The sequence below is a fragment of the Humulus lupulus genome, chromosome 5 (assembly GCF_963169125.1).
Source record: "Humulus lupulus chromosome 5, drHumLupu1.1, whole genome shotgun sequence".
Taxonomy (NCBI): domain Eukaryota; kingdom Viridiplantae; phylum Streptophyta; class Magnoliopsida; order Rosales; family Cannabaceae; genus Humulus; species Humulus lupulus.
In genome coordinates this window covers 182,440,663-182,451,567 of record NC_084797.1, presented here as the reverse complement: position 1 = coordinate 182,451,567, position 10,905 = coordinate 182,440,663, and the positions used below count along the sequence as shown (strand labels likewise).

At 33.2% G+C, this 10,905-nt stretch overlaps 1 protein-coding gene across 1 annotated transcript; it reads right to left on the bottom strand.

The window, feature by feature from the left end:
* Nucleotides 1-4,123: 4,123 nt before the first annotated feature.
* On the bottom strand, nt 4,124-7,876 carry LOC133779745 (uncharacterized). The gene is made up of 4 exons (XM_062219661.1): nt 7,581-7,876; nt 7,386-7,505; nt 4,545-5,848; nt 4,124-4,462 (listed from the first exon to the last, which is right to left on the bottom strand). Exons 3-4 carry the CDS (start codon nt 4,872-4,874, stop codon nt 4,124-4,126), a joined length of 669 nt encoding a protein of 222 aa, XP_062075645.1. The 5' UTR covers nt 4,875-5,848; nt 7,386-7,505; nt 7,581-7,876.
* Nucleotides 7,877-10,905: the final 3,029 nt, after the last annotated feature.

Below are 10,905 nucleotides of genomic sequence, written 5' to 3'. Positions count from 1 at the left end.
ATCAGTTTTCTATACGGAACTTAAGCGCCCTCATGGACTAGGCATCGCATCTGGAGCAAACAACAACAGCCTTTAATGGGATCAAGAATGAGGACCTGAACACCATTCTCACGAAGTCAGTCTTGGACATTCAGAGTGTGAGTCCTTTACAGTTCTCTTCTCATCTATTTACCTTGTGTTCTATTTATCTAACACTTGTATGTTCTTTGCAGGCATTGATGCTAGTCTCTCATGTCCTTGATAGGTCTGTAGAGTGTACTTCTACGCTCTCCAACCTTCATTCTGAGCTTGAAGTTGTCTGCCAAGAGGTACTAGTCCTTAGGCGCATTATTGGCTCTAGGGATGTTGACATTGCCTCAAAGGATGAAGAGATCAACACCCTCTGCAGTACCGTGGAGCTCAAATAGAAGGAAGTGACCGAGTTGACTCTCAGGATAACCCAGATGGAAGGGGAACTTGCTGATCAGCTCCAACAGTCTGAAGCTAAGAAAGAGAAGCTGATTGCTGACATGGACCGATTGCGGAAGGATTCTCTTGTCGAGAAGGAGCATGTAACATCCCAAATTTCCTAATAGGGCTTAGTGCCTAGATTAGGGGGCCGGGAGGAAATAATTGAGTTATTATGTGAATTATATTATAATATAATTATGCTTGTATGTTAAAGATATTAAATATGTGTATGTGGGCCCGTTTCTTATAAGAAGGGTAGATAAGTAATTTGACCTGTTTGGGGTATAAATGCAAATATGTGTTTGTGTGATTGAGACCACATTATTATGTGGATATATTTGGGTTACTTGGCGAAAGGCAATCCCGATGAGCAAGTTAGCGGGAAAGTCACAACGGGGTCTTAATACCCGGCTCGGGGTGAGCTTAGGGGTATTTTAGTAATTTAGTACATTACCGAGAATTAGTGGGTAATGGTAATTTATTGGTAACCGTGTGAGAGTATTGGAAGTAGCAGGAATTATAGGATGCAAATTGTGGATAGCGGGATTGCCCTTGTGAGCACTTGTTGAATAGGCTAAGGGCAAGGGGCAAATTAGTCAATTCCATTGGGGTTTAGGACTTGGCTGGCTGGATTATTTTGAGAAGATTTGAGAAATTACAGGAAACTAAAAGGAAAGAAATTCAGCAGCTCTCTCTCTCTCTCTCATGTTCTCTTTATGCTCCATGGGTGCTTGAGTAGTTTTTGGGGAATTGAAGAGTAAAGCTTGGGAAATCAAGGTGTTAGGCTTGGGAAAAAATAGAAGCTAGGTTCAAGTGATTCATTCCAGCTGAGGTAAGAGTTTTGAACCATAATTGTTTGGTTAATTATGCAGAATAATTTAGAACTATGGTGTTAATGCATGTTAGATAGTTGGAAGGTTGAGTTTGTGGACTTTGATAAGTTTTATTATGATATGTGGCTGGGTTTTGTTTTTGGAAAGGGTTGTGATAATTATGGGAACTGAATTGGAAGGTTAGGTTGGAATTAGATGGGTTTTAGGTGGGTTCGGTTGAAGAAAAACCCAGAAATTTCTGGGTCCGTGGTGGTGAGCTGCGGCTTGCGAAGGGATTTTTGAGCCAACAGGGCTCAGAGGTAGGGGCAGGCCGAAGCGCCTCAGGGGCACGCCGCGGTGCATGTTGGATTCCAGGGAGGCCGAGCCTCTAGATTTAGAGGCGGGTCGCAGCTCGGGTGTGAGGGGTAGCGACCCTTAAGGGGAAAATTGGCTTAAATGGGACTTTTAGATTGGGAACCTAACCATTTGGGCTCGGGATCGATTCTACTCCCTTGTTAAGTGGAATTCGATGTCCCGGAGACTAAGAGTTGATCTGGAAGCTTTTATCTACCTGTCTTACCTTTTTGTCTAATTTGTTGGTTTAGTTCAAAAGTTCGGAGTGAACCCATCAATTCTTCTACTTTTATTTTTTCCAAATCTTTTGCTTCTTCAATTGCAGTTAGCTTCGTCTGAAACCTGTCAAGGAAAACTCTAACAATTTTTCAAACCAAAACATTCTCTTCAAGTTTTTCACCAAGAGAAAAATATTCGTTAACAATATCTGACAATTTCTCATAAAATTCAGTGAGGGTTTCATTTTCAAATTTTGTTGTGAGCATAACAAGCCTAGAACGCTTGACATCAGCAGTTCCTTCAAATTGAGTTTGAAGGATTTGCCAAGCATCTTTGGCCGAACACACATGAAGAAATAAATTTAATGTAACCTTCACCAACACCATTAAAAATAGGATGTAATGCTTTATTATTGTAACTGGACAGTTTATCTTCAGCATCAGTCCAATCAAGTTCATATTTTACCTTAGTTACATCATCGCTTTCTGCTGGAGGAGTCCAACCACTTAAAACAGCTCTCCAAGCATTTTCATCTTGAGATTTGATGAAGGCTCTCATTCTAACTTTCCAATATAGATAGTTCGAATCATTGAGTAAAGGAGGGCGAGTTATGGAGCTTCATTCACTACTACAAAAACGGGATTTCCCGACAGTTTTTAACTGTCGCTATTGAGCAACGACGACAGTCGACTAACTGTCGTATTTGCCTATGCCGGCATAGGGTAGCTATGCCGACAGTTATTAGGTGTCGTCATTGCTGGCTACACCGATAGTTATTAGGTGTCGCCGTTGCTGGCTACGCCGATAGTTATTAGGTGTCGCCGTTGTTGGCAACACCGACAGTTTTTAGGTGTCGTCGTTGCTGGCAACGCCGACAGTTATTAAGTGTCGCCGTTGCTGGAAACACCGACAGTTAATATGTGTCGCCGTTGCTAGCAACGCCGACAGTTATTATGTGTCATGATTGACTGTCTATGGTGACAGTTTTTAACTGTCACAAAATTTCCACACCAGAGGACATTGCAAATATGTTGTCAATGCCCCTTGGTTTCAAAATCAACACAAAAATTGCAGTAAAAGAATACATATAAAAAATTAAATTAAATTAACATTGATAATATTAACTTTACATTTGATTAGTTCTAACACTTTCTAAATAAAAGAAATACATAGTTCCAAAAAAGTTTGACATAAAATGAATATTTAGCACAGTATGCACCTCAAAAAGCTAAATTAACTACCTATAATTTGTTATATTGATTCTATATTTGATTAGTTCTAACAATTTCTAATAAAAGAAATACAAAGTTCAAAAAATGACTAAATCCCCTCACATAGGTACTAAGCATGCATGCCATCATTTAGCGAGTTGCGGTAGAATATATTTTGCCCACTCTTCTTGAACTTCATTAAGTTCAGCGTCAGTATATGGTAAATCTGAATTGAACTGCAAATAATTTAAATTATAAGTTACATGTCAAATATATATGAAATTAAAATATAACTTTATTAAAGTTAAAAGGTAAACACATTTAATTATTACATTATTCGATAGATATGCTCTGGATCTTTGTTGTGAAATGAGATCCCTAGCATACTTCATGCAGTAGATACCGCACTCTGTGGTTTTTGGTTGTTGTCGGCACTGTTAACATAGACAAATGTAAAAGTATATTACATATACTTGTTAGTATACTAATAATTTAAATATTATGTTTTATAAAGTTGAATGTTACTTACTTTTGGACTATAATACTTTAGACTTACAACTCTTTTTCCTTTTTCAGTATCATATAGCGTGAAAGCACTATACATAATAAAAGTATTTTAATTAGCAAACAAGTTTTATTAAAAAGATAATATACTTTAAGGAATGAAACTTATATAAACTTACAGCCTAACTATATTTTTAATCTCAATGCGTAATTGAAGGTTAATGGGATCCAAGAACGCCACTGAATGTGAGTGAGGTTGAAATAGCGATAACATCCAATGTTCACTAGAAAACAAACAATCAAATATTTAGAAGATGACTATATGAACTTAACATTTCAAAACTCAATATAAACTTACTTGTTATTCCAGGGACAAATAAGGAATTGCTTCTCGCCCATTTGAATGAATCGATCTTTAAGTGCTTGGGCACGCTTATTCTCATGACCTACACTAACTTCACCAGGATGCTGAAATGCATACAAATGATCCAACCCATTGGTATGTAGTATATCATCCAACAACCTAGAAATTAATCATATTTAATTATAAAAGGCATGCATATAATTCAAACTTTAAATTATAAAAGACATGAATATATACCTCAAATACAATATCATTGGAGTTTGCCCAATCTTGTCCATGTTGCAAAATTGCATCACATCATCCTTGAAAAGCGTAGCAATCGTGTTGTATCCAAAAACATGCGATGGGATATTAATCTTCTTGTGGTAGTCATTATCCCATGGTGATACAAACTTCAATAAAGAGCTCAAATTTCTTAACATAGATGCTGAATCATTGTGAGAGATTGACACTACCTCCTGTGTCAATGGCTCTACACGCGGTAGCTTTGGGGGTTGTGCATGTTGAGTGGAAGGTATCATCGCGTTAATATCTTCTTGCGCTCTCTTCTGCTTATGACCCAAGGAAAAGTTAAAATAAAATAAATTTCAAAATAAAATAAGTTAGGCGATAAAAACTTATAGACATTACCTTTCCCCGCTCACTTTCGTCGATAATAAGATGTTTATGCCATGCTACTGGTACCCTAACTGCTTGACCTACCAAAGTGATCCCTGCATTCAAATTAGGAAATTGTAGCCTAGCCATCTCATTGTGGGCTACCTCAACGACTACACGAGCAACTTCTTTAGGCATCTTTTTTCCATGGATATTTGTACTATCAGTCTTAAGGATGTATCCCAATGCAACTATGTTGTCTCTCGTTTTGATAGCAAGCTTGCATTGAATATGTTGCATTAGAAAGAAATGTTGACAGTTTGGTGAACTTATTACAACCAGGGTAAATGGGTTTCTCAGCATCCTCTAACATGGATTGAAATTTTCCTTGATCAAAATCTGATTCAAATTGTGCGCCACCTATCATTTCTGCAATGTCATCTCTCTCATCTTCATTCACATAATCACAATTATTCTTCTTAGATGGAGATTCTCTACTAAATGTGATTTTTTCTCCATGCATAAACCACATCTTATAACTTTGATCTATTCCATACTTAAATAAGTGACCCTTTATCTCAATAATTTTCATTCTTTGAACACTACCACACTTAATACAAGGGCAACAAATGTTATTAGGATCTTTAGCATTTCTTGCGCAAAACTCCAAGAAATGCTCAACTCCATCCTTATATTTCACTGATAATCTATTCGCTGACATCCATTCTTTATCGATTGCCATTATTTTGTCTAAAAATGTACACACAAAAAAAATCTATTTTCAGAATTATGTTCAATTAAATAATCTAAAAAAAATTCAAAATATAAGAGACTTATTTTCTTCCAATAAAGAGATTCCCTTTGTTTTCTATCTAGGTTAATATGACTCATACTATTTTTTATGATTTAAAAAGGACAACACTTCCCCTATATTTGTAACCTAACCATCTGTCAATATTAATACAAATAATTCAATCAATTCAAACAACAAACAAATTTTCTTCCTGATATCTCCCCCAGCACGCAATTATATAGATATCACAGAACCTACTTCACTAAGACATGCAAGTTCTCAACCTTCCGTTATCACCGCAGCACACAATTATAATCCCAGAACCTACTTCACTATGGATGAATATTTAAGATATTCAAACTCCTCTAACATATACTTGTATAATTTTAAAAATAATAAAAGAATATACCTCTAAATATGTTTAAACAATTAGAATCTAAATTAATAAGTTTTAACCATTAAAACATACCCGAGATGATCTATTTGAACTTTAGATTGCTTTCTGAAGCAAAAATCTGAGATCAAGAGTTTTATCCCAAAGAGCCTTTCAAAAACATGAAATAAAATAAATGCAAGAGTAATAAGTTTATGCTTAAATCCCTGCCAACATTTCATTTCTAAAATAATAATACTAAGCTACCAAGCTAAGTGAGATGATATATTTGTATAATATGTTTTAGAAACATATAATATTTGATCCACTACAAATAACATGAAATTTGTCAAATATAATTTTACAAACAAGTATTTGCATTTTTAGGCTTATAAATAAATAAAACCTTGAAAGAACACACCTGCTCTCTCTGATTCACATTTTCAAAATTTCCTAAACTGATAAAGGTCAAAATGTAAGTGAGTGAGGGCCAAAAGAAAAAGTAAAAGGAGTTGGTAGATGGGCACTGGCTTACTCTTCCAGTTTGATATGCATATATTAAAAATTTTAATTATGTCTTTTCTCTTTTTGATTTTGAAAAAAATATTTGTTTATTACAAAAAAAGAAAAACAATTGAGACCCAAATAAATGAGAGTGTGGATTAGATCATGTGGTTGTTAAAAATATGGTTGACTTTTGGAGTTTTGTTAATAAATAGGTTTGATGTAGGGTAATGAATGAGAGCTTTGATTACCTTGGCATTTTCAATTCGGGTTACAACCGGATACTCATTTAAAAAATTATATAATAATATATAGTATATAGAGGCTATTTTGAGTAGGGGCTTCTGGTACTCACTCTCAGTAGTGTAGTATTATCCTTTCTTGTTTGAATTTTCATCTGATATATTGTTACTTACTTGATTCTGCTTTCTTGTGATCTATTGTGCTTTGTGGTGGTGGGTTTGTTTCTTGACTTTGGCTTTTGGTTTTGTGAAGATTTCTTTGGGTCTTCTCCTCTGCTCTCTTTCATTATTTACGGTACTAAGCTTCCTTTTTTTTTTTTTTTTGCTTTTTTCTGGGCTCTTTCTTAGTTTGTAACTATGAGTTTTTTTAAGCCTTCACTTTTGTTTGTGATCGAAACTATGGTTAGGGGTCGGTTGATAAGTTTAGAAGTGTTTTCGGTTTTTAGGGTGGTTTTGAGGAGGTCTCTGTTTTTGTTTTGTTGCAAACCTTTTCACTGAATCATTTATAGACTGTTTGATTTCTATGGTGCTCCTTCTGTTCCTGATGACTTTGTTTTCTTAGAAAAATTTATAGAATTGTTTATTAGTGTAGAAGACCAACAAAATCATCATCTTAGCTGATCCTATTGGTCAACTAAGAACTAGTATTTGCAATATAATAAATGAAGAGTGTAAAAGGAGCAATCAAGGCTTTGTAACCCATTATAGTACTACTTTCAACTACGATGTGTGCTCTAAAATTTTAGAATATGGGGTCACGCTCAATTTCCATCAACCACCTTAATAAGCATGATCAAAATTATGAGTTCACTAAGGTTTCAGCAGGTTCAACTCTATCACTAGTTAAGTATATGTGTTTGAATAATAGTCAACTTTTTGGTATCAAACTTAGCTAGTAGAATGCTTCCATGGTATAAATTAAAATATTGAAAAACAAAGAGCAGAGAGGTTAAAAAACATACCTTACCGTGCTCCTTTAATCTTGAAAAAAATTCATAAAGTCCAAGCCACTGTCTAGTCCAAGGATCTTGAATCTTGATGACCCACCTCAACAGATTTTTTCTCAACCCTCTGAGCGAGATCTGGGAGTGTTGATCAAGATTGATGTTATTGATTAAACATATGTTGTAATAAAGATAAATCTAATTAATATATACCAGACTATCTATCTCCCTTTCTTCTCGACCCCTTCTTGTTCTTCCTTGTTTATTTTTGCAAAGTAAACAACCCCAGAACTTCAATCCTTTGTGGCTACCTTGCGGTTGTCAGAAGATGGAGGAGACCTTCGATGGCGTCGGAGAAGGCTGGTGGTTCGGCGTCGTGGTGGGTTGGCTGGTGGAGGCTGAATGGTTTCGGTTGGAAGGTGGAGGCTTACTGTTTCGGCTGGCTGGAAGAAAGAAAGAAGAAGAGGGAAAAGAAAGAAAGAAGGAGGGAAAAATTGAGGTTTGGGGGGAAAAAATTTACTGGCTGAATTTTTTTTAATGGGCAATGCCGACACCTATAAGCTGTCGCTATTGCCTCCAATAGCGACACCATATAGGTGTCGGCATTGCCCCTTAAAAAAAATTCAATTTCCCAATAGCGACACATTTGAATTGTCGGCATTACTCCAATACGTTTTTATAAAAAAATATTTAAACATATATATATTAATAAAAAAAATCATAACTAATAAATTTATATATTAATTTTTTTTACAATATTTTTCCAATTAATAAAACAACTTTTTTTTTAACTAATACAAATTTTATAAATGTGTTAAAGAATAATATAGTTAATTTAATTTATAAATATGTTAAAGAATAATAAATTTAAATTTTGATATAAAAATTATTATATAAATACAAAAGATAATAATATAAAATATTTAGAAACAAAAAAAATCTAGTTTAAAATTTTTTTAATAATTTTTATAAATATATATACATAATTTAGTTTATTTTTAAAATTATACTATTCATTAATTTTTTTACTATATTTTTTCAATTAATAACACAACTCTTTTTTAACTAATACAAATTTTATAAATATGTTAAAGAATAATATAGTTAATAATATAATTAATTTTATAAATATGTTAAAGAATAATAAATTTAAATTTTGATATAAAAATTATTATAAATACAAAAGATAATAATATAAAAAATTTAGAAACAAAAAAATCTAGTTTAAATTTTGTTTAATAAATACATAATTTTTATAAATATATATTTACATGATTTATTTTATTTTTAAAATTATACTATTCATTAATTTTTTTTACAATATTTTTCCAATTAATAAAACAACTCTATTTTAACTAATACAAATTTTATAAATATGTTAAAGAATTATATAGTTAATAATGTAGTTAATTTTATAAATATGTTAAAGAATAATACATTTAAATTTTGATATAAAAATTATTATACATAAAAAAGTAAATAAAAAATTTGGAAACAAAAAAAATCTAGTTTTAAAAGTTTTTAATAAATACATAATTATTATAAAGATATATTTACATAATTTAGTTTATATTTTTAAAATTATACTATTCATTCATTATTATTTTTTATTTGAATTTTGGCGACATTTTATGACTGTCGGCATTGGACTTTTATTAACTGTCGGCGTTGGGGTCAATAGCGACACTTTTTAACTGTCGGCATTGGTCTCGAATTGACTGTTGGCATTGGGGTCAATTGCGACACCTTTTAACTGTCGGCATTGCTCTCGAATTAACTGTCGGCATTGGGGTCAATAGCGACACCTTTTAACTGTCGGCATTGGTCTTGAATTAACTGTCGGCGTTGAGGTCAATAGCGACAGTCAAAAGCAATGGTGACAGTTATTAACTGTCGGCGTTGGTCTCTATGCCTACAGTTTTTAACTGTCGGCGTAGAGTCCTGCTAAGCAATTACGACAGTCAACAGAGTTGACTGTCGTGGTTGGGTGTCGGGAAATCCCAGTTTTGTAGTAGTGATTCTGTGAAAAAAGGCATTGCAAGAACAAGAACAATAAACAGAATAAACCAAGATCATACTCAGAGATGAGTGACCTGCTCTGATACCAATTGAAATTTTGTTTTTAGTAATTACCAAATTAATTTAACCATGTGAATTAATTAAAGTGCGGAATGGTAATTAACTATTTAAACAGATTGCAGTTCTGTCGGGACAAAATCCGAACTTGTCACGACAGAAACTGAACACAATAAAAAGACAGTGCAAAACAATAAATAACACAACAAATTCTTACAAGGTTCAGAAACCCTTTCAGATAACCTACTCATTATGGCCACGCCCAGAGAATAAAACCAATTAATAAAGAATCACAAGTACAAAATATTGACTTAAACAAAACAAGACTCCCTCTTGAGATTTGCCGCAACTTTGTTGTACTTCTCTTCACTAATCTGATCTTGATTGAAACGCTCAACCACTTGAACTCCCTTCAATGGCCAGCGAGTGCTTGTATCCTCCCGACGCAAGGCTTGTAAAAATCTTCTCCCGAAGACTATAAAAGTTGTATTCAAATTACAATGTGTATTCACTCATGAATGTGGTATAAACTCACCCCAAATTCAAGCACTCATATTTTTACAAGATCACGTGAATACTATGATCTTGAATACAAATAAGGAACTCTCACAAATATTACAATACACTCACAAATTATGCATTTAAGAGTTCACTTTTTCTCACTGCCTTTAGAGCTCTATTTATAGAGTCCTTTTCCGTGCTCATAAAGGCTGAGAAAGAATCTCCTAATAAAAGCAAGAATAATTGAAGATATTCTTGATTGATGAAGAATTGCCTTTTTTAGAAGATGTTGATCCGACAGATACGATTTTGGTGGGGACAGCTCAGACCTGTGTCGGATCGAAAACATGCTCAAAATAGAAAGAACAATTAATGACATTAAATATTCAGTTTCCTGAATTTCAATTCTTGAGCTGCACGAAAATATAATGTCAAATATTCCAGTAATAGTTTTGAGTAAGTAATGAATATTTGCAAGATATTACTTCCCTTTATAATCAAATAAAGTTAAATAATGAATATAAATATTCCACAAATCACAAGAAAGGGAAAGTTTAATTCCAAAAAACACAATAAATGGAAACAAACAATTGATCTTTTAATAAAACGATATCTCTATAAAATATGCCAATTTTAGGATTTACACTATACAATATGTTATTTTAAATATATATATATATATAAAAAATTATTTTGGGGGTCTTTTTGTGTATGTAAAAAATGACATTTTAAAAAAATTTGGGGTCTTATTATGTGGGGGTCAAGGCACTGGCCTGACGTGTTTGGGCCCAATGACTTGCTATTATTATTATTATTAATCATTTCTGTGATATGTATATCTTGAAACATCATTTCTGTGAATTCATTCAAATTAATACCATACATTAACCTTTATTATTAATTACCTTGGTGGTAAGTTACTCTCATGTTGAAGCAAAAAAGTAAAACTGTATATTTTTTT

Excerpts from the sequence above, each read along its gene's own strand:
- LOC133779745 (XM_062219661.1), bottom strand. The coding sequence starts at position 4,874 with ATGCTGAGAAACCCATTTACCCTGGTTGTAATAAGTTCACCAAACTGT. Across the intron at positions 4,463-4,544 it reads ACGAAAGTGAGCGGGGAAAG|AAGAGAGCGCAAGAAGATAT; the intron begins GTAATGTCTATA and ends GGTCATAAGCAG.